This window comes from Mustela nivalis (assembly GCF_964662115.1).
Source record: "Mustela nivalis genome assembly, chromosome: X".
Classification (NCBI taxonomy): Eukaryota; Metazoa; Chordata; class Mammalia; order Carnivora; family Mustelidae; genus Mustela; species Mustela nivalis.
Window position 1 is genome coordinate 4,939,653 of NC_139040.1, and position 23,436 is coordinate 4,963,088.

At 41.6% G+C, this 23,436-nt stretch overlaps 1 protein-coding gene across 4 annotated transcripts in view; it reads right to left on the bottom strand.

The window, feature by feature from the left end:
- Window positions 1-23,436, bottom strand: part of AFF2 (ALF transcription elongation factor 2) — a 462,610-nt gene that overhangs the window by 58,117 nt on the left and 381,057 nt on the right. For all 4 annotated transcript variants that reach the window (XM_082716439.1, XM_082716438.1, XM_082716436.1 and 1 more), the window contains one exon: window positions 22,511-22,548. In XM_082716439.1, the coding sequence (XP_082572565.1) occupies window positions 22,511-22,548 (38 nt within the window). The remainder of the gene's footprint in view (window positions 1-22,510; window positions 22,549-23,436) is intronic.

The following is a 23,436-nucleotide window of genomic DNA, read 5'->3' on the forward strand; positions in this document are numbered from 1 at the left end:
GCACAGAGTGAAGAGGAAAGAGAAAATGTGATGAAAGAGACAAAGGTGAGAGAAAAAAGTAGAAAGAGAAGACTGATTTGCAGTAACAGAGTTAGCTTCCTGAAAGACAAAAATGATGGAACTTCTCGGTCTGGTTGCTGTAAGGTCTCTGCCAAGACATAGCTCCTGCCTTGAATCCAACTCTGGCTGTACTGCCTCTCATGCAAGAATTCCAGCTATAGCATTAGTAGCTATTACTGTATGTCTATGTTCAAGGTCCCAGTTTCTTTTCGTCCCAGAATCTAAAGGTTCTCTGGATAAACTGAAAAGTGTGAGCCTTGGGCATACTGTAAAAAAATCCTAACATTACTCAAAGTGGCACCAAAAGGTAAACCAATTATTAGAATTCATTAAAACAAAAACAAAAAAACCGGAAACACAATCACTAGAAGAAATGAAGCCTTAGGTCTCAGGGTTGGAGAATCTTAAATTATCAGGGAAGAAACAGAGCTGGGAGGAAGGCATCAACCAAATGCTTTCTAGACTTTTCAATTAGAACATTAGGAAAGAATTCATAAGCTGGGCTTTCCATGTGACACCGAGACTTTTATTCTAAGAGGTCGCCCAAATAGATCCACCAATAAGCTTCCATTTGAGTGACAAAAATCAATGAATACTAATTGAAGTGGGGTGGGCAAAGTTCAACTGTCAGGAAAATGCTAAGGGGGTCACTGCAATTTGGTGATGCTTTGATGTGGGAGAGAGTGGATTGCTGCAAACGCCAGCAAGATGGACTCAACCACAAATCCTCTATAATTATGAGCTATAAATTCCACTCCGCATTCTCCTTATGCTCCTTCTTCATTTAGAAATGATGGCATTATGGCTGCTTCCACCTCAGCTCTGCAATGAATTGATATCCCCACAGATGCTCAACAAAAGTGACTCCCATGAACTCTGAAGATTTCCCTTTCTGCCTGGCGTAAGAAAGGTGATGTGATTTGGGGAGGGCGTCTTCCTCCTGAGCTATAAGCACCACTTGGACACTGTTAGTAGTGTGGAGCTCATGCAACCAGAGGGCTACAGAGGAGGGGAATTTCTATCCAGACTTCTCGTTTCAGAAGAGATGGAGTAAATAGAATTGTCAGGCTTTGATGAGGCGAGGCTGCTTTTGGCAGAAGACCCCAATGCATATTTTGTTACTTTCTTTTATGACACAATAAGCTTTGAACTCAAATGGAATTTACAGTACAGCCTTGATGCTTCCCCACCTCCCAACTTAGTCTTGGCATAGGGCGCAAAACATGGGAAGTGTGGAGCCACCAGATGAGGCAAGGAAAATATTAGAAATATTGGATCGACTGAACCATGGCTTGCTTTTGGGGCAATTGCTCTAAGAACCTGCATCCAGCAGACTCGGCAGATGTTTATCCAGCACTTGCCATATGCCAGGGATTTTTATACACATTACAGGAGGCATTAGCCCATTTTAGAAATAAGGAAACTAAGACTGAGAAAAGTTCAAGAACTTGCCCAAAGCCACAAAGCTAGCTCGGTTTCCAATCCTAGTCTTCTGACACCACGTCCAGAGCCCTTGCCACTGAACCCAGCCAGCAGGCTTTCTGATGCAAGGACCAACATCAGAGCAGATATGTGGACAGCTCGCTCTTCCAAGGGCCTTATGCATCATCAACACATTTATTCTCCGTCATGCCCTATGGAGCAGATTCTATCATGATCCACATTTTCCAGATGAGGAGTAGGAGGCAAAGAGAAGTGAAACAAATCTGTCCAAAGTGGGGAAGGGGCAGTCCTGGGATTTGAACTGTTGCTATAGCCTATGCTGCTCATTTCTTTACTCAGTGTCTTCTGTCACCAGCCTCTCTGGAAGCCCCTCGGAGAGGGTGTGGAGTCCTGAAGCCAGGGCCAACAGCCAGAGTTGTGCTGTGGAAGTGACCTTTAGCATCCCTTGGGACAAGTGTGCATGTGTGGTGCACTGCGGACTTGCTGTACCAAAGGCTAAGGTCACCTTCACTATTTCTTGCATCCATTCATTGAAATAAATATTAAATGCCTACTATGTGCTAGACACTGACTCTGTATAAGTTGGCTACAAAGTTCAAGTTATTTTTCCATTTTTTTCTATTTTTCTTTAAACACAGAGATGACAACAACATGTCATTATGAAGCTATCATTTAAAAAATTGCCCAGATGTCACCGTCAGTTAAGCATCCAACTCTTGATCTCCACTCAGATCTTGATCTCAGGGTTGTGAGTTCAAGCCCTGTGTTGGGCCCTAAAAAAATTGGAATAAAATAACTAGATATTCTCAGATTTCTCCATATGGCTGCTTAATGACAGGAAGTTGTACATTAACAGAACAGATTCATAGATTAGACAAGATCAGAGCTGCCTAGTGCCTCAGAGCTCATGCAGTTCCCACTTTGATTCGATTGAGGGGGCAATGTGGGCAAACTGGACAGCAGCTTTTAAAAACAAATTGTGAAAATGATTTGATCTAGTATCACACAGATCTACTTTTTATCACTGTCTGGGCAATGGTTAGATTTGGGGGCATGTGCATCCCTTCTGGAGTAGAGCTGGTTGGGTTGTTTGCTGATATTCAGCCTATGAAGACCCTCTTGGTAACATCTGACACAGATGAAGAACATAGACCTTAGACCTCAGTGGAAGCTGCACAAGCCCACATTACTCAAAGGTGTGGCTTGATTCTAACATTAAAAAAAAAAATTACTCTGTATCACACTTAGGTTGGGATCTATCTTGAAGTGGAAGCATCTGAACACCAACCCCAAATCCCACCATTAAACTCTAATGCCCCTATGTGCGGATGCTGGCGTCCCCACTTCGGCATCCCCTATGGTATCTCACATACTAGAAGCTCAACATACTTCCATTCAAGTGCATTAAATCCTACAGAATGCTTTCCCTGGGAGGGGTAGGAGCTGTGCAAATGATCTCCATTTTCGCAACCCCATAAAAAAATCAAGCACTGTTTGTCTACACGGAAGGCATGGCATACAGGTCAGAACTCTGAAGCTCAACAGGTTTGCCTTAAGTGACAGAAAGCCAATGTTTGCTAAAACTATACCTACAAAACATGGACATGCATACGTGGTAGTTTGTTGTGTTTTTGTTTTTTTCATTTACAACTCTCACTATTCTCTTTTCATTAGTCAGTGGGTTTAATCACAGTTGTTGGTCATCAGTTAAGTCCCTGAAGTAAATAAAAAATGCATGCAATAGAGTTTCAGTTTTGAATTCCCACAGTTGCCCTTCTACCTGAAGAGGATTTGAGGCTTAGCCATCTGCAGAATGGTAAGACTCAATACACTTTCTATAGAGGACTCTAAAATACAGGGGTTGTTTCTAATATTACTTGATCTACCGTCAAGAGAGCTGAAGTCTTAAATATAATTAGGCCCATTTGGCTGCTGGCGATTGCCAAAGGCTCCCTTTTGACATTGCCCAGTTTCTCCACCAAAGATAACCATCCCAGAAAATCATTCCTAACTTCCTTTTTCTGTAACAAATCCATGCAGACAGTCCTCCTCTTTCTAAGATCTAGATACTCACCAGCCTCATAAACACGTGCAGTCAGATAAGCTTTTGGTTGGCTTTAGAAGCTCACGCCATGGCTAGATACCCTGTGAGAGGTTTGGTACATGATAGATTCCCTGGCAGAGAATAAAACCCTTCTAGGCAGAGGCTATATGCATCCAACAAAGCAAATAATCATGTGTTTTCCTAGGAGCTGAAGTATATTTCGATTCCCTACACTCTATCTGCGGGACCCTGTTCAACTCCACTAATGCACACTGTGATTTTTCACATATGCCCATATTTGATCTGTCACACATGCTTTGTTTTTACTTACTAGTAAGTTAGACATGGTTTGCTGTGTTTCAGTTTCCAAATTTCAGCAAACAGAAGTAGAGTTTAATATTCATGCACTTAAATCTCACATCATAAAGCAGATCTTGGAAGTCATTTATTTACTGGGAAGCCACCTTTTATCAAGGTGCTTTTGGCAATTCAGGGACAAGACCCCTTGTGCCAGGCATATAGGCATTTAAGGTACAAAAGCAAACCATTTAATCCTCAAATCTATAAGGTCTGACAAAAGCAATCAATAATCGAATCAAACCATAATTTCATCTATAACGTATGGGTCGTCATGGTATGGATTTGGTTTTGAGGTGTCAACTCCCCAGAGTTGTTGGTATGTGAATGGTATGATTTGTTTCATTATCTTATAAATGTCTCTGTGCTTTATAAGGGGCACCTGTGTAACAATGAGCATGGTGAGGGCCAAAGGACATTAATGCATGAAGAGTGCCAGCCAATTGCTTTGCTCTGGCTTCAAAATCTGTCAGTGAAATCTGGCAGAGTCATGTGCTTTCCATAATAAACTTGTTCCTCTACCCGTGGCTGTTGGATCACCACAAACCAATGAGCTGTTCTGAGTTTGAAGCAAGAGACTGTACCTTGGCCAAGAGGAAACAGAGTAATGAATAATGAATGCCTTCTCCCTTTTGCTGGTGCGGAGGGAGAGGGGTGAAGGTGGTGCTTCTTTACAGATGACTGACTCCGAGTGGCAGGAAGAAGGTAGGAGAACAGAGATAGTAAGTAGGCAATGATTTAGAATCAAGTGTTGATGGGGCACCTGGGGGCTCAGTCAGTTGAGTGTCCAACTCTTGATTTTGGCTCAGGTCATAATCTCAGGGTCATGAGATAGAGCCACGTCAGGCTCCATGTTCAAGTGGGGAGCCTGCTTGAAAATTCTTTTTCTCTGGCTGCCTCTATCCCTCCCCACACTCTTTCTCTCAACCTCTCTCCAGTAAGTAAGTAAGTAAGTAAGTAAATAAATAAATAAATAAATAAATAAAATATTTTTTTTAAAAGATTTTATTTATTTATTTGAAAGACGGAGATCACAAGTAGGCAGAGAGGCAGGAAGAGAGAGAGAGAGAGGGAAGCAGGCTTCCTGCGGAGCAGGGAGCCCGATGCGGGGCTCGATCCCAGGACCCTGAGATCATGACCCGAGCCAAAGGCAGCAGCCCAAACCACTGAGCCACCCAGGCGCCCCAATAAAATATTTTTTAAAAAAAGGAATCAAGTATTGGTGTTTGGCTGGGAAAATCCTATTAACTGTGAAGAGAGTAAGGATGTCTGATTGTCCATTAATAGCACAGAGTTCTCTAAACCCCATTGACTGCCATTCCGGTATCTGAAGAGACAAAAGGAGGGGGAAAAAAAGTCCTTGGATAAGAACTACTTTCCATTTTGTCTTCTTTGTCCAGAAAACGCAAGACAGTAAGATTAAGCAGGTTCACTAAATTCCCCAAAACCAAAACAATACTCCACAAGGACCAAATGGTGCAGCATTTGAATTATTCTTTAGCCACAAATTAGCACCTTTTAAGAGCTTTATGGTTTTGAGCCATTGATTTTTGATAAAGCCTGATTGGCAAATGTGAGAACAGATGTAGGTGTGCCAGATGGTTTTTCCAGACTTACTCAGGTCTAACTGCCAGACTTTGGGCCAACTAAAGCTGAGAAAATTAAAGAAATAATTTATTCTCTTTCTCCTGACTCTGGGGACCGTTCCCTCTGTGCCTCTCAGTGCCTGCACTGGCACAAGCTGCTGTCCATTTGGGAGAGAATCACTCATTCAACATCCTGAAATATACCAAAAAAGGGAAAACAGCCAATAGTGTCAACAAATGAAAAGATGCTGGAAAATAGTAAAAATACCAATTATCGGTTATCCAAGATTTTATAAGAAAATGCCTGATCCCTTTGAACCAGTGTTTATAGTTGCAGCAATGAAAATTCTAATTTTGCGCTCTAATGAACACAAAACAATCCATACTCAACCTTGGCAAAACTTATAATGACTGTGTAATTGAAGTGATTTTGTCATATTAAAATATTTCATAAAATTACAGGAAACTGCTAAGAAGTAAGAACACAGACTGGGAGGTCTTGACTATGGGATACAACAGCCACACCACCCCCTGTTTTGTAAGTAGAATGAATCAGTTTATAGAATTGAAGAACACCATTCATACTTAACACCAGCTTACCAAACCATATGATGTGAGATGCTTTATCCACATGATGTAGTCATTTTATTCTAAGCATTACATAACCAGTCATAATTTACTTTTGTTGCAGTATCTCCAACATACTTAAAATGTTATTAAATTCTCCCTCAGTAGACATTTGGAATGGAAAATAAAGGAAAGCTTTCCTGTTTTCTGGGTGACATTCCTTGGGCAGAGTCAACTAGTGGGTCTTACCTACCATGGAGGCTGGGGAATCCCAGACTCCCGCATGGTTGTAAGAAAAATTGAAATCACAGCAATTCATGAGTGTAAATGCATGGATTTGGAGAGAACCTTGATTCCACCATGGTTCAGAGACCTTTGCATACATTTGAGGCTTAATTTCCAGTCCCGTTCTCTTGGGGTTCTTGAATTCAGAATTGGAAATACCCACTTCCATACTGAGTGAAGGCTTTTTGTCTTTGTGTCCCAAAGACAAAGTCCAAATACTGGCTCAAGGGCTGCCTTCTAAACTAAAAGTCAGCATCTGTACAAGTCAAGTGAGGCTAAAAAATGTATAAATGGGACCCAGAATAGCCAAAGCAATCTTGGAAAGGAACAAAGTTGGAGAAATCACACTTCCCAATTTCAAAACCTACTACAAAGCTATAGTTATCAATACAGTGTGGTATTAGAATAAAGACAGATATATAAATCAGTGGAACAGAAATAGGAGCCCAGCAATAAACTCTCACGTTTATGATCAACTGGTTTTTGACAAAGGCCTCAAGACATTTCAATAGGGAAAGAATAATAGTCTTTTCAGCAAATGATGCTGGGACAACTGGATTTCTTTTTTTTTTTTTTAATATAATTTTTTAATTTTTTATAAACATATATTTTTATCCCCAGGACAACTGGATTTCTACACACAAAAGAATTAAGGTGGACCTTCACTTCAGACCATACATAAAAATCTTCTCAAAATGGATCAAAAACTTAACAATAAGGCCTAAGAACTAAAACTCTTAGAAGGAATCATAGGCACAGACCTTCATGACATGACAACTAACGTACAAGGAACAAAAGAAAAACAATGGATACACTGGATTTCATCAAAATCACAGACTCTCATGCCTCAAAATACATCATCAAGAAAGTAAAAAGGCAACCCACAGAATAGGAGAAAATTTTTATAATTTTTATAGATACTATGTCTGATAAGGGACTTGTAGCTGGAACATATAAAGAATTATTACAAATAAATAATAAAAAGACATAGGACCTGGATGGCTATCTCACTAAAGGTATAAAGTTGGCCAATAAGCATGTGAAAAGATGCTTAACATCATTAGTCATCAGGTAAATGTAAATGAAAACCACAGTGGTTTCTCACTTCATACCTACTAGGATGGCAACAATCAGAAGACAGTTAATTACCAGTGTGGGTGATGTTGTCCAAAAATGGGAAGGCTCATATACCACTGGTGAGAATATGAAGGGATCAGCCAGTCTAGAACATAGTCTGACAGGTTCTCAAAAGGCTGAACGCAGTGTTACCATATGACCTAGCAACTCCACTACTATGTGTATACCTAAAAGCGCTGGCCAACGTAGGTTTCCACAAAAACTTGTGCACCCATGCTCACAGAAGCATTGTTCACAATAGCCAAAAGAAAACAACCCAAATGTCTGTCAGTTGATGAATGGACAAACATGATGTGGTCTACTCATAAGATGCAATAGTATTGCTCATCCATCAAGGGGAGTGAAGTACTGATTCATGCCATGGCCTGGGTGAACCTTGAAACTATTATGCTAAGTGAGGGAAGCCAGACACTTAAGGGCACTCTCGTATGGAATGCCCAGAAGAGAAAAACCCATAGCTATAGGGTGATAAGGGTTGTGCAGGGTGAAGAATGGGGAGTGACGGCTCAGTGGGCTCAGGGTTTCCTTCTGGGGAGATGGAAATGGTCTCAAGTTGATTGTGGTGACTGTCGCACAAATTTGTGAATATATAAACCCACTGAACTGTACACCTGAAATCAGCAAACTGTATGGTATGTGAATCATATCTCAAAAATAGCTATCTTTAAAAATTATGCTATCCTCTCGAAACCCCCCCTTTACACATCTGCAAAGAAGAAAGTTTTAAGACAGGGGCAGACATATACAGGGGATGCTGATCTAGACAATATGGGTATTTGTATTTAGCTAATCCATTAGACCATAATTCCAATTTTCCAGCTCACGTTACCTGCTTATGGTGTGGCTGTGGCTTGAAGACTCTGCTCAGGACCACTGCCTGCTGATTCAGACTAGTGGTCCCTTTAGTGGCTCCCTTGGCAGCCTGGTGAACCTCCCAGGTTCTGCCCCAGGGGTTCCATATACCCAAAGTAGGTTAGCTAAAGAGACTTCTGTTTCTGGCTCAGGGAGCTGCCCTCAAATGAGAATTACTTTGCTTAACCCACTGATAAGTTGACATCATTAATGCAATCCAGTTTTATTTACTGCAGCATATCTCAAAGCAGATTCTGAGATTCTATTGACAAAAGCCTTCTGGGTCAAATGAGCTTGGGAAGTGCTGCAGCAAACTACATTTTCCCATTGTAGACATGCACACTGTACATTAGAATATTAAAGGTTCAGAGTTAACTTAGAAAAAAACATTTTTAACCTAGCATTTCCCTTATTTATTTGAACATTTTTTACCACACGCCCCCATCCTCGTACATTTGCCTGTTTTGTTTCCTTGATAGCACCTATTAACATCCTTCAAGACACTCTCCATGGACCACACTTTGGGAAAAGCTAACTTAGCCCATCCAATTAGCTGGAGGAAGAGAGAATCATGACCTTGAAGCTCAACCTTAAGAAAATGAACATGGAGGCACAACACCCAGATCCCTAGAATGATGTTTCCTGACCTTCTCCACATCATGGTCCAAATAGGAAAGGACTGAAATAGTAGGGTTTGCAGTCAGGAGACTCCAGGGCTCCTGGACCCTGCTATCCCAAGGTTCACAAGGATCAGCATATCTGCATTTCTGTCATCTACTCCTCTAAGAAGTTGCAGGGAAGTTCTTCTCTGGACAACCCATCACAAAATCACCATTATTCAATTATTTTCATGCTTGAGAGCACGCAAACTGTGGAGGCAATACCCAAATTCTCTGGACATGGGCGTATTTGTACAGATGCTACCACCATGTTTTTCCCATCTGTGTAAAAGTGGCTATACTTTTCTTGAGGTCGGAGGAAGCAGGTGGAGCAACGGGGTGACTGAACATCAAATTGTTAAATCCAGGAGCAGAATCGGATACTTTGAGGAATCCAACTGGGCATGTTTACATCTAAGCATCTGAAAGTTTTCCTCTACCTTGACTGAGATATAATTGACATATAAGGTTGTGCAAGTGAAAGGGTACAACACGGTGACTGGATGGGCTTTACTGCAAACTGAATACTACAGTAAGTTCAGTTACTGAATACTACAGTAAGTTCAGTTACCACATCCATCGCCTCACATAGTTACCACTCGCCTGTGTGTGTGGTGAAAACTTTTAAGATCTACTTTTGGAGCAACTCAGATATACAATATGGTGGTATGAACCATAGTCACCGTGCTGGGCATTAGGTCCCCAGAACTTATTCACCTTAAGAGTGGGAGTTTGTACCCTTTGACCACCTTCACCCATTTTCCCACATACCCTCCCCTGACAAGTACCAATCTACTTTGTTTCTAGAAGTTTGGGTTTTATTAGATTCCAAATATATGTGAGATCCCACGGTATTTGACTTTGTCTTATTTCACTTAGTATAATCCCCTCAAGGTTCATTCATTTGCCGCAAATGGCAGAATTTCCTTCTATTTTTTTGTGGTTGTGTAATAGTCCATTAAACATCACATTTTCTTTACTCATCCATCCCAGGTCTTGGCCATTTCCATTTCTCTGCTCTCATGAATAATGCTGCAATGAACATGGGGGGGTGGTGGTGCAGCTATCTCTCTGAGATGGTGATTTCACTTTCTTCAGATATATTACCAGAAGAGGGATTGCTGGGTCATATGGTAGTTCCATTTTTAATTTTGGGGAGACCCTCCATACTGTTTTGCATAATGACCACACTGATGTACACTCCCAACAGCAATGCACAAGTTTTCCCCGTTCTCTACATCTTTTCTGACACTTGTTACCTTTATTTTTTGGGGGGGGGGGTTGTTTGTTATTTTGGTTTGTTTGTTTATTTAAATAAGAGAACATTATGAATGGCTCTCATCCTGCTATTGACACAAGAATCTTGGTTATTCTGGGGGCGCCTGGGTGGCTCAGTGGGTTAAAGCCTCTGCCTTCAGCTCAGGTCATGATCCCAGGGTCATGGGATCGAGCCCCGTGTCGGGCTCTCTGCTCAGCGGGGAGCCTGCTTCCCCTCTCTCTCTGCCTGCCTCTCTGTCTACTTGTGATTTCTGTCTGTCAAATAAATAAATAAATAAATCTTTAAAAAAAAAAAAAAGAATCTTGGTTATTCTGAACTTCTAGGTGCTTACTGTTGGTAACTGTGTGCTCCAGTTAGTGAATTGCTGATGACTGAGTCACAGAGGAAGGATTGGATTATACCTGGCATTGTTTCTTGTCAAGGGTATTCACTCTCTCCTAATTCCTTGAAAATCATTCTCTCTCTGTTTGATAGCTCTGTTAACCAAATGAGTTTGATTAACCAGAGCATTTCTTTACCCAGTCCTGTCAAATATCAAAAGCAGAAATATAACTTTTTTTTTCAAACACAGAGATTTTGTTTTTATTGTTCATTGGCTGCATTATTCTCGTTTGGGGGAACTTGAGGTATATTTATGATTTTTGCGGCAGTAAAAATTATTTTAAAAATCAGATTTCAGAAGGTTTCACCTGAAAGACAAATTCAATTTGACATGAAGTTTCATTACAAAGAAACTGTTACATGTGATGACACTGGTTATTGAAAATTGAAATGAAGTGAGGGGAAGCTAACACCAACATGCATGAGACTCTGCTTTCCCTGAATGACACAAAAAACTCAATATATCTAATCATCTCTGTTATGCCCACTGGGGAACTGAGCTCCCGTAATATTGTACAAGGTTGCTTCTTGATTGCTGGAAACCCAAGTACTAAACCATATGCCACTGACATCAGTACTTAAAAATCTTTGTGTGCTGGCTGGATCATGAGAATCATTTTACTTTCCCTCTCTTGGTTAAAGTAAATAATAGTAATAATCTGGGGCACAAAACTCACAAAAGAAGGGTGCCAACCAATCAGCATAGATCAGCCATTGGGCTTTTATTCTTAGTGCCTGAATGATTTCAAACCCGGAAGTAGGCATTAGACACATCATCTCTGATCAAGTTTTCTTGTGCTCCAATGAGTGGCCTAAGCATTGAGACTTATAACAGAAGCATAACAGGGAGAATTGTCTCTCTCCTGCCTATTGTAGGTTTTGCCTAGGAAACAAAGGACTATTGCTTTTTAGCGAATAAACATCCCCTCTGCTCTGTTTCCCTCTCTCACACATTAAACTATTCTTTTTGGCTTCCCACACCCACCTTTTCTGTCTCCATGAATCAAATCTTCTTTCAAGGACCTTTTATCAAGCCTTCAGAATCAATGCCATCACAAGGTTTCCGACTCCCCTGATGTTTTGCTTCCCTATCAGTTTCCTCCTTCCCTTCCTCTATCTTAGAGGCTCAATATATTTTGTCTATAATAGTCCCAGTTTCCACTTGGGGGAGGAATTTGAGAGTTGGGGTACATTTCTTAATCGGGGTCTTCTGGTTAGTTGTGCTGCACCATGCCATGAGAATTCTAGATTCTTTATATACTTAACAAAGTCAACAAGCAGGAAATGATTGATAGATGTGCTATGCCTACAAAGGTACTATGACAGCTTCAATATGCAATTACACTGTCCTCTCTCCTCTTATCCTACCCTCCATAATTCTGTCCTGTTGTCCACCAGGATCTTTGCAGACTTAAATCATTACACAAAGTGGTTTTGTGGTAAGCATCGAAAGTAAAAACTACAGGGAGTCTGGCCACGACTAGGAAAATATTTCATGTGCATGTTAAAACTAGAGTTTGATTACTGCCCTGTTACCTGGTAAGTCCCGAGCACAATTCAGAGTCAATTCCCCTAATATGTCCAGTTATTCTACCCTGCCTGAAGGATTGCTACTGAACATGCTGCCTGAAGGAATGGAACGATTGGAAACTCGAACAGCATAGGCATGGCTAACATGCCCCTGGAACCAGAAAACAGTGTGTCCCATAGAAAGTCTCTTCTGAAGTATGTTCCTCCTTCAGAGGTGATTTTCCAATAAAATCAGCCTCAATTATTGCAAGCATAAGAGCAATCCTTGAGGGAGGAGATTGGGCAATTCAATTCTAGGAAATGCTGTATGAGGCAAAATTAACCTTGTAGTAGGATTATTTCCTGAAACCTGGTCTTGGGTTTTCAGTTTCTTTCATACACATTGATATAATGTGAGGGAAGTTGTTTCAACACCATCACCGAGATGTGACCAAAGGAAATAATGACGGTACTTACTTATTCATGAAATTAACATGAAATTCAGGAAAGCTTGTTTAGTTCTCATTCTCAGAGTTACTGCCTACACGCCTGTGGATGGAAATGTCTGTGAGTCTGTGTGTCAAGCCTGGCTGAAGGATCAGCAGAGCCAACCAACTCCTGGGATAATTGACCAGTGGGGCAAGTTACCAAAAGCATCTTCACACCATGACAGTGAAGTATGGTGGGAAGGATGAAGGGGAGATCGGGGCTTCTCAGACTCCCCAGCTCTGGGGAAGAGGGCAAGTGTAGGTGTTTGGGCACTGGCTGTGTGTCCCATCCTGCTAATCTCTGAGCAGCAGGATGGCCTTTCAAAAACAGGAAGTAGCATGTGTTGTCAGCTGTTAGCTTAATAACCTTTCTGTTTCCTTGTACCACAGTGACAAAAAGGTAATTTCTGTCATTCTTGAAAATGCTTAATGACATCTAATGCAATCACCTGTGCATAATCCCAACCCATAGGAAGACCAACATGTATATCCCTGTGCCTTCCCTTCAAAAGCAAGAGTGGGAAGATACTCTGAGTACGAAGGTGGGTATAAGACCAGAAGAAGGAATCACCATCTGTGAGGTAAAATTCTAGTGCTATAAAGACAGTAAACCAAACTTTAAAATGCCTCAGAATTAAAGCAACATGGAATTCAGAATATTTTAAAAGAAAGCTTGGTTGGTCTCCAGGAAAAATAAGTAACTCACAGTAGGGCTAATAAGGTGTTCATTAATTGTCCGAAAGGTAGGGGAAAAAAAAAAAACAACAGGCTTACTCTAAGACTAAATTCATATTCATACTGAACTCAAAAGAATGGCTGAACTTCGAAGTTTCCCCAACCGCCCCCCAATGCCTGCACTCATTCATCTGACAAATATTGAGCTCCTACTCTATGGGTGCTATTTGAGGTGCTAGGGTTACAGTAGTGAATACAAAGTCCTCGCTCATATGGATTCTACATTCTTATGGGAAGTGAACCTCAAAACTCAGAGAGATGACAGCTCGAGAGATGGATCTGATAGACTGATACAGTATAATTGTTAAAGTGGGGGAAAAAAGGAGGGTAAAGGGGATGGTGAGGGTACATGTGGGAGGAGTTGCTATTTTGCATGGGGCGGTTATCCAGTGCTGTCGTTCTTTGCAACAAAGCCTTCAAAATTCCTCTTGGAGACATTCGCTATTATTTTGAACAAATAGCCATGTTCATTTCCTTGACTGACCACTTTTTCAACACCCATGGCTCTGAGTCACCTCTTGGATGAGTTTTCAAAAGTTAAAGCTACATTCAAAGATTTAGCACCCATCACTAAGCACCAGCAGAAGAAGCTCACACATGTGCGACGGTATTCTGCACATTGATATGGCAACAGGTTATGCCCAAAGGCATCCCTCTGTCACCGCAGGGGGGGCCCTCACTGAGGTGGATTAAAAAACACATCCTTTGAAAAAAAAAAAAAAAAAGAAGAAAAACACATAGCTTTTTCCTAGTGGCGTCATCTATGTAAGCAGATATTTTTATAGTGTGAGGATCTTGTTTCATGACATCAAATCCATTTTTGGAAACAGGCGTGGGTTAATCTATATCTGAGCAGTGTACGTTCGTATATGTGTAGAGAGTGCATACACTCATCTGCACCTATTGTTAAAGCAGATTTGCAAGCGGGTCTAATCTGTTGCATCAGGGTGTGAGGCAAGTGAAACTTAACACTTAACCAGCGCCAGCATTGGTAGTAATCTGCATCTCTAGTGAGCAGGAGAGAGATGAAGAAGGTGTGTCTAGCAGAGGTGCTATTATTAGCAGATTCCTGGCAACTTGCACTGCAGGGTCAGATGAGGCACAAATAGGGAGTAGGAAGGAGCCCCCTGCCTGCCCTGGGCTTCCATGGAGGTGGACAGTTATATGTTTCCTAGAGCTGCTAAAAAAGGAGCAAAAGCCCCAAGGCTTTTCTGAAATATCTTCCCCAGCTAGGTGGAATAAATACACATGTAGGAATATGGTCTTGGGAGGAGGAGAAGAGTCAGATATTAGGGAGTGATGAGGACAGGGAGACAGAAAAAGAGAAAAGATTTCACAACTTCTATAGTTACAGCCTCTCTGCCTGCCCATCACCACCGCTTCTATATTGGATGTAAATTACCATGGAGCATGAGGGTGTATTAAGGCACCGAGTATATAAATGGGTGTGTATATAAAAATTTGGGTTGTGGGCGCCTGGGTGGCTCAGTGGGTTAAAGCCTCTGCCTTCGGCTCAGGTCATGATCTCAGGGTCCTGGGATCGAGCCCCTCATCGGGCTCTCTGCTCAGCGGGGAGCCTGTTTCCTTCTCTCTCTCTCTGCCTGCCTCTCTGCCTACTTGTGATCTCTCTCTGTCAAATAAATAAATAAAAATCTTAAAAAAAAATTTGGGTTGTAATGACATGTAATCTACCCTCATGCTGTAACTTCTACAAATGGAAGCACTTCCCTATAGGAGAATAGTTTACCTTTCTTTTTTTCTTTTTTCTTTTCTTAATTTTGGCTTTGTAGACAACTGCTGTTGGTTTCTGCAAAAGGTTTAACAAAGCAGAAAATCTTTACTTCCTGTTTCAGTTCCTGGCCAAAGGGAGTCATTTCCATTGTTTTCTGTTCCCCTCGCACAACTAGTAGTCAACTAAATAATAACTTATGACCCCAGGCTCCTGATTATGAACATATTTTTTGGTCAATGGAGGGCTGATTTACCGGTTGAAGCCCCATGTGTGGTTATCATGGGGGCACACCTCATTTCCCTAGAAATCAAAATAGACCTCCTGTGCTTATGTCTGTGGCTGATAAAAATAAATTCAGAAAGAATTTTTATGTCTATGCAATGAACTCAGAAAATGAAGCTAAAATAATAGTGTTATGTGTCATGCCTAAAATACTAGACATTTGAATAATGTGAAAGGAACCATATGAGAGCAAAATGTTTAAAATTGTAAGAAACAATCAAGGGTGGATAAAGCCGCAAGGAAACAGCCGGAGGAACCCTCCCTGTGAGCTGAGATTTACATAAAAGTCCACTGAGAAGGACTAGCCAGATCTCATCAGGAAGGATTTGATATGTCTATTTCTCTGCAAACAGTTTAAAAAGGGTGGTTTGTAATCCCTCCCTAACTCTGACCTTTACCTTTCTGGAACAAAAGAATCCTTTTGAGCATTTTCTTAGTACTATCTACACTGCACTGCTCTCTTCTTAATGTCAAAAGTGGGTCTGAATCTCCGGCAGCGTCATGCTTGGGGTGATCCGGCACACGTCACACACACAGTTACTCCTTCCCTTCTCTCTCCTGCAAGCCCCAAACGTGTTTCCTTCCACTGAAAAAAGAAGTGACCCCCCTCCTTGCCTTCCCATACCTACCGGACACAGCTCCCAACACAGTCTCTGCTTTCTTCCCTTCAGGCCTTTGGCTAGTGTTGTTCTTGCTCTCTTAAATGGCTTCATCTGCTCTATTCACCTGGGGACCCCTGTGGAGTGAGCAGGAGCTCACTCCAAGCAGATGTTCTTTCCTTTGTCTGTGCCTTGTGGAATGCTTTCCTCTGCATTATCTGCAGACCCTGTCTATTCTGTAGTGCAGTAAGGGCTGCATTTCCTTAGGACAGCGTGGGGACCTTCAGAGCAGACACTGTACCTTACTCATCTTCCCCTCAACTGAGCCTGGAACAATTCATGTTTGTCAAAAGAACACATGCACATGGCTTGCTTGAATTTCCAGCAGATCAGCTATGTGATGGGTTGGACCATGTAAATGGATGAAACAATTGTCTGTTCTTGTCTAGGCAGCACATGATAAGAAGCATAGAGTTAGAAAGTAAGACAGTACTCTATGAAGGACGGGATAAAGAAGTATTTTATGAATGCTGTTGTTTAAAAAGTGACTTTACTTCCTTTAAAGTGGTTTGATCCCACATTTGCTGGCTTGTGTGAGGTCCCTTTGCTTCACCAATAAATGTGTGCTTTCTACTTTCATTTCATCATAAGAAAAGGCACTAATGCTTTTGCAAAGATCAATGATGCTAATGAGACAAACCAATGTGCTTGGGGTATTGAAGAAACTCTTCCTTATCAATATAAAGTTACCATAAGTGAAGTTGGCCTAACTGTCCAAGTGCCTGAAAGCTTCCTGATTTATTACTTCTGGAAACATTTTTTGTTTGTTTGTTTTGCCTTATTTATTATTATTTTTTATGATATTATGTTAGTCACCATATCATTAGTTTTTGATGTAGTGTCCCACGATTCAATGTTTACGTATAATACCCAGTGCTCTGTGCAATCCGTAAAATGTTTGATGTCATACTCCCAGAAAACAAGCTGTTATGCAAAGTTAGCTAAAATTACTTTAAAAACCAACCACAAGTCTGAAAGCAAATGTATGTGTCCTAAGAGGTGATGAGAAAGAGGCAGAGTATCCAAGGTGAAGAGAATTTTCTGGCACCTCTAAGTTCTGAGTAGTCTGCTCTCCGGGTCTTGGTTACCTTGTGTGGGACTGCCCAGATGATGCCACTCCAATCGCCAATGGAAATGGGAATGTCCAGAAATTTGTGCTGTGCAGCTGACTGTTGGAACCTTCCACATCTAAATATAGCTACTGCACAATATATTGCTATAATTCCTTTACCTTTAAAATGGCCAGAGTCCACTTAAAACAGCTTAGACTTTCAGTGTAGGGAGAGTATCAGGCTGGGCGCCTCAATGCCAGGAAACAGGTGGTCACAGATCTCACTCTGAGGGACATAACCCTAAAATGTCCATTATCGTCACTGAGGACTGCCCCTCAGCATAGTCCCAATCCATGAAAATCACTGAGTGTGAAACCATAAAAGGGACATGGGAGATACTCTATCATTTCAGACTTGGGAGATTTCTTTCCTTTCCATGGTTGACTTTGTAATTCAGCTGCTCATTTCAAATATTCTTTTTTTTTTTAATTTTTATAACTTTTTATTTTTTATAAACATATATTTTTATCCCCAGGGGTACAGGTCTGTGAATCACCAGGTTTACACACTTCACGGCACTCACCAAAGCACATACCCTCCCCAATGTCCATAATCCCACCCCCTTCTCCCAAACCCCCTCCCCCCAGCAACCCTCAGTTTGTTTTGTGAGATTAAGAGTCACTTATGGTTTGTCTCCCTCCCAATCCCATCTTGTTTCATTTATTCTTCTCCTACCCACTTAAGCCTCCATGTTGCATCACCACTTCCTCATATCAGGGAGTGCTTATTAGGGATGGGATGCAAGGTATGAGGCCCTAGGGTTCTCAAACAACCAGGCTCCCGTGTGGTCATTGTGTTGCCCATGGAGCTGAACATCCAGTTCTGCATTCCATGAAGCCCTGTGCCAGATAAGGCTATCCTCTGGCCAAACAGGACTTCTTTGAGCCTGCGTTATTCAAAGTGCATAGCAGCAGTCCAGGAAAGGGATGTGATAGCACACGCCAAACCCTGGGACTGGAGCCTTTTATTCCTAAAGGAGATGATCCCATAGGACGAGGGTTTGGCAGAACACAGTATAAAATCCTTCGCCTCCTTGGTTCTAGAAGATATGGTGATTCCAGTGATATCCTGCACAGCTCCAACAGCATCACAGGAGACAGGGACTCCAATTGCAAAATGTCCCTCCCACCCCCACCTTCTCCAAGAGCGTTAACTGGAAGTGCTTTCTGTCCTTAGAGCTTCCTTCATACTTTATCTGTTTCCTACTTAACAAACATCTCTATCTTGTATTTAGTTCTTTACAAACTGATTTTATCTCTCCTACTGGACTCTAAACTCCTCGAGGGTAAGACCTGTGTCAGATTTATTTTTTAATTCCCTCAGCATCTATCACAGTTCCCGGAACACTGTAGCTTCTCCATAAATATTCATTGGATGAATAAATGAATAATGCACAAACACCAGTGTCAGGACAGTCTTCCTGGCTATTTGTCATTTTCAATCATGAAACCACCATATCTGTAAGATAGATTGGCTCCTAAATAAAGCTGTAATTTCCTAAGCAGAGCGGGTTCTGATCCTGATTTGCGAAAGACAACAACCATGTTGTTTAACTTTGTTAAAGTGTAAAGGCAAGAAAGAATGTTATGCTTGACAACCATTCTCTCGATTGCTCTCCCCTCCCCCCCCTCTTTTGGTAACAGATGTCAACCTTGGTTAGATTCAACTCAACTTATTAGTGCATGGCTTTTAGCCAAAAGCAATTCACATTTGCAGAAGTGTACTATCACATATGTCTTAATAACAGAAATGTGTTTTTAAAAAAAATGTATGTGATAAGTCACATATGGTAGAAGAAATGTGTACATCTCTCAGGCCTTGTTGTCACAATGAAAGCTTGAAGATAATTGCTGCAGAACATTAACATACAAGTGAAAGTCTCTCTGACATGTTAAAGAGCCACAGTTTGAACAAACTAATCAAGATTGGATACCTGCACAGCTCCAGCAGACTTAGAAATACACCAGCCTCTCTTGTCCTGATCACTGATCTTAAGAACATTCAATTTTGATTCTTACTCTCAGAGGTAATATTTAATGTTCCAAGGTAAAATCATTAGTGTATCCAGATATATTATGTGCTTACATTCACTAAGCATATATTTAATTTCTCCTTTATATGGCATGTAATTAATGTGTACCACAGTCTCCCTATTGTGATGAAAGAGGCTTACGACCATGAAGGTATTAAAAGTAAACTGAACAAGTGGCTGAGAAATAGGGAAGAGGAGGCAAACCTTTAGAGAGGAAAACAGGCAAACTAAATGGATATTGTGAATCATTTACCATAGCTCTAATGGAGAGTATGCTCAGGCTGAGTTAGATCTTGGGAAGTGACAGAATTTAAGAATGTGCATATGCCTTTTGGAAGCGATTCATCCACTCACAACTTGGAATACATCACTGAACTGTCAATGGATCTCATATCCAGAATGACTTCAAAGATAGTAAACTCAGAGCCATCTCTTTGCTCTGAATGAGAACTGGGTGGTATATCAGCCCCAGAAAGTCCAGAACACAGGAAAAGGGCTTGGTGAATGCCTGTTCTATGTTTAAAATGACAAAAGAGAGAGAGAGAGGTGATAGTTTAACCCTTACATTAAGGGAAAAGCTCACCTCTGTGCCTTTTTCTTCCTGACCAACGAGAGTAGGAGCCAGCAAAGGCTTGCTGTAATGGGTCAGATAGTAAATAGTTTCACCTTTGTGATTTGTACAATCTCTGTCGCCACTAATCTCTGACACCATGGTACAAAAGGAGCCACAGACAATATGGAAACAAATGAGTGTCGCCATGTGTCAATATAACTTTTTTTAAAGACCCTGAAATTTGAATTTCATATAATTTTCACATGTCACAAACGATTCTTTTGATTTCTTTCTGCCGCCATTTGCCAAACTCTGCACCAGAGGATGACATCCAATCACACATATGATCATATGTACCACTCTGTGTTCAGGCTTTAGTTGCAAATGCCTCCAGACCTCGACTTTTCCAGCAAGCCCGTACACATTTTTCGTTGTATGCACAATCAAATGTTAATTCTGACATACAAGAGCAAGCCGGTACCCATCAGAAGCAGAGCAGCGAGAATGAACGGGAGCAACATGGTGTGAGTCAAGAGTAGGAGGATAATGGATGACTTGATCAGTTACAACACATAGCCCCTTCCAATCTGACACTCTAGTGTGGGACCACCAGGCTCATTAAGCCTCTAGGCCAGTTCCTGGAAGGACTGCTCTCTGGGATGTGTCTAATTTGTTTACCTCATCATTCATTCAGGAAAGCATGTATTTGGGGTTTCAGTGCACCATGTGTAAGTGAAATTCTCGGTCAGACATCCAAAATAATAAAAGGACCACTATACATAAAACTTCAAAAAACCCTGCTTCTCCTTTGCTATCAGGCAGTGTTCGTGAACTGTGTACTGGGATCTATGTCCCTGAGCTGAGGTCCTCTTCAAGTGCCCAGTGGTTGTGGCTGGGCAGGTGTTGTAGGTATCACAGGTATCACGAGCCATGTCCAGTAGGAAACCCAAACGCACACCGAGAAGGGCACCTTATTCAATTAGAAGGCAATTCTAAACACCTACCAGTTGATCACAACTGAGGCTTATTACTAAGCAGATTTTTAAGTCTATTTAAAAGTAAAAAGCTCCATATTCTATTACTAATCCTTTGGTTTTTCTAGTTTTCCTGTTTTCTCTTTATGCTATTCCTTAAAGCACTTGACATTAGAGTCTGCATTGTGAATTAACCAGAGCTTACAAAAAATATAATTACCTGTAGGGTCAAATCCTCACAAGGAACAGAGACAAAATTTGTCCCACTTCCAGGCCACAAGAGTCCGATTTTATGCAGCCCCATACACTACCAATGGGCTGTCTTGTGCATGCCAAGTTGGAGCCTGGGACTTACTTCCTATCAGGAGGGCTTGAACTTGGAGATGTTTGTCCCACTGAGGGCCTCCAGCCCTTTCCCCATCCCTTGTGACCTAGGGCAAACATTTGCACACGGGGGGACTAGAGAAAAGGGTGCAATTGGACTAGGGGAAAGAAGATCGCTAATGGCCCACCCAGGGACCAGCAGTCCTGGCCTTGGACTCATTAGCACCATCCTCTAATCCCACCACAGGTGTACAGTAGAGAAGCCTTCAGGGCACAAACAGAAAAGAAATCAGGCTGCAGGGGAGATTTCAACCCCAATCAAACAACCAGACAAAAACTCAGCAACCGGAAATACCCCCATAGGATGACTAGAGCACAATATATCTCCAGACTGCAGATGCTTCTCCAGACACTACAAAAGTTGATACAGTATATTCTGCAGCCTATGAAAAATTAAATTTAAAAACAAAGTACACAGAACCTTTTGGAAAAATGAATTAGAGTTTGGATATAATGGTGGGCTAAACACTACTCTGGTGACTTGGAAAAGCAGCCTCCTTGTCACTGGTATTAGCTGATCCATTCTCTAAGAAACAATTAAAAACCAATGCACTCCCTACTTCTGCATTTGGAACCCACTACCATGGAAGTCGGCCATCATAGATTAACACGGAGTTCCTAGAGATGTGACATCCCAAGGCCTATGATAACCCAGCAAGGAGAGCAGGGCTTCCCTAGGCCACATGGCTGGTGGGCCTAGTCCGCATAACACTGCGATCAGATGTCACAAACCCAAACAATAAGACAAACATCCTTCTTAATTTGAAAGTCTCCTTTCTGGAAGAGTTGGGATATCTAAGATATACTATATTTAAAAGAGTGCTGTGTTGCTTGTTTATAATTTAAGAGTGTCCCATAAAATGCCTTGGAAACAGCTCTCTGTTAGCTAGAAAAACCTTTGGTTAAATATATTTTTACGAGCTTTTCATTAACAGAGAAGCAAGGACTTGATGCCAAGGTGCCAAACCTCCCCACGTGGCTGGAAATCACTTGGCACATTTTCAGCCATTTCAGTCCCTGTCATAGGTCCAAGGTTTGCAATTAAAAATATAATCTTTTTCGCATGTGCAAGACCCAAAGGCTTGAAGTACCATGCACTGAATAGGATTATAATAGTATGTGGCAGCTCTTCACGGAGGGCACATATTAATTTATGTAAACTGGGCACAACCTGGGGCACTGCCTCATCAGGATCACAGGCAAAAATCAAATCAAAATAAAAGCTGATCCCTACTCAACTGGAGATTGGGGTTTTGTGTTTTGGTGGTCCCTCCTCCTTCTTTGTTTTGGTTTCTTGATCATCATAAATAGAGAGGAACTAAAAATTCAAGGTCTCTTTTGTGACATGTGCATGGAGTCCACTCAAATCAAAATTTCCAACTAATAAAAAAATAACTTACTTTACAGGATTATTCTTAGGTTTTGCCTTTTCAACAGCCTGTAAACAGAAGAAAAAAATGCAATTAGACAACATTAGCAGGCATAATCTTCACAACTAGTTACCAAAACAATAAGCAATATAAATTGCTCTTCCGAAACACAAGGAGCTAACGGAAGCAGGCTGCTTACGATAAGCAGACTGGAGACATGGAGCAATTTTCCTTTCCCGGGGCACATGGGTACCTGTCTAAGTGCAGCTTTCAGACACAGGCACTCATTCCTCTCTCCACCTTGCACTCAGATATTAGCCCCTGGGTGGGCCTGCTTGGATTGTTATGATGGGGGGAGGGGAAGCAGGTACGTGGTGGGGGGTTGTCATGGGCATATCCAGGACTTTCAGATTTGTGGTGGGGACCCATTTACCCTGAGCGACTCCTGACCCCTGGCTGCACCTGCATGGTGAGAGCAAGGCCAAAGTAGCCACTTCTAAAATGATTTTTATTAGTGTATACTACAAAAGGCCAAGGGATGACCGACCCCTCGGATCAATCTCCTCTGGTGGAACCTTTAAGAAAACACACACCAAATCACTGAAATGAGGAAACCTCTGGGCCTCTCGGCCTGTGTCACCTTAGACACGGAGCCTGGCTCCAGTTTATTGCTGAACCCATTGATCTGTGTACAGTCCATTTATCATTCATGAAAAGAGCTAGTGATCTTCACAGTATATTAGAAGAAACAACTCAGATCATCTGTCAACAGCCCTCTTATTTCTGTTTCCCTCTCCACAGGGATTGCATCTCCTTGGATTCTTCTGGAATTAAAATGTTGCTAAGCAACACAGCTGGGGGCACTGATGGCAGAATGGCTACATTCTATCAAACTGTTTAAGCACCTGGAGGGTTTTAGCGATGATTTTTTTCATACTTCTGTAGCATAATTATGT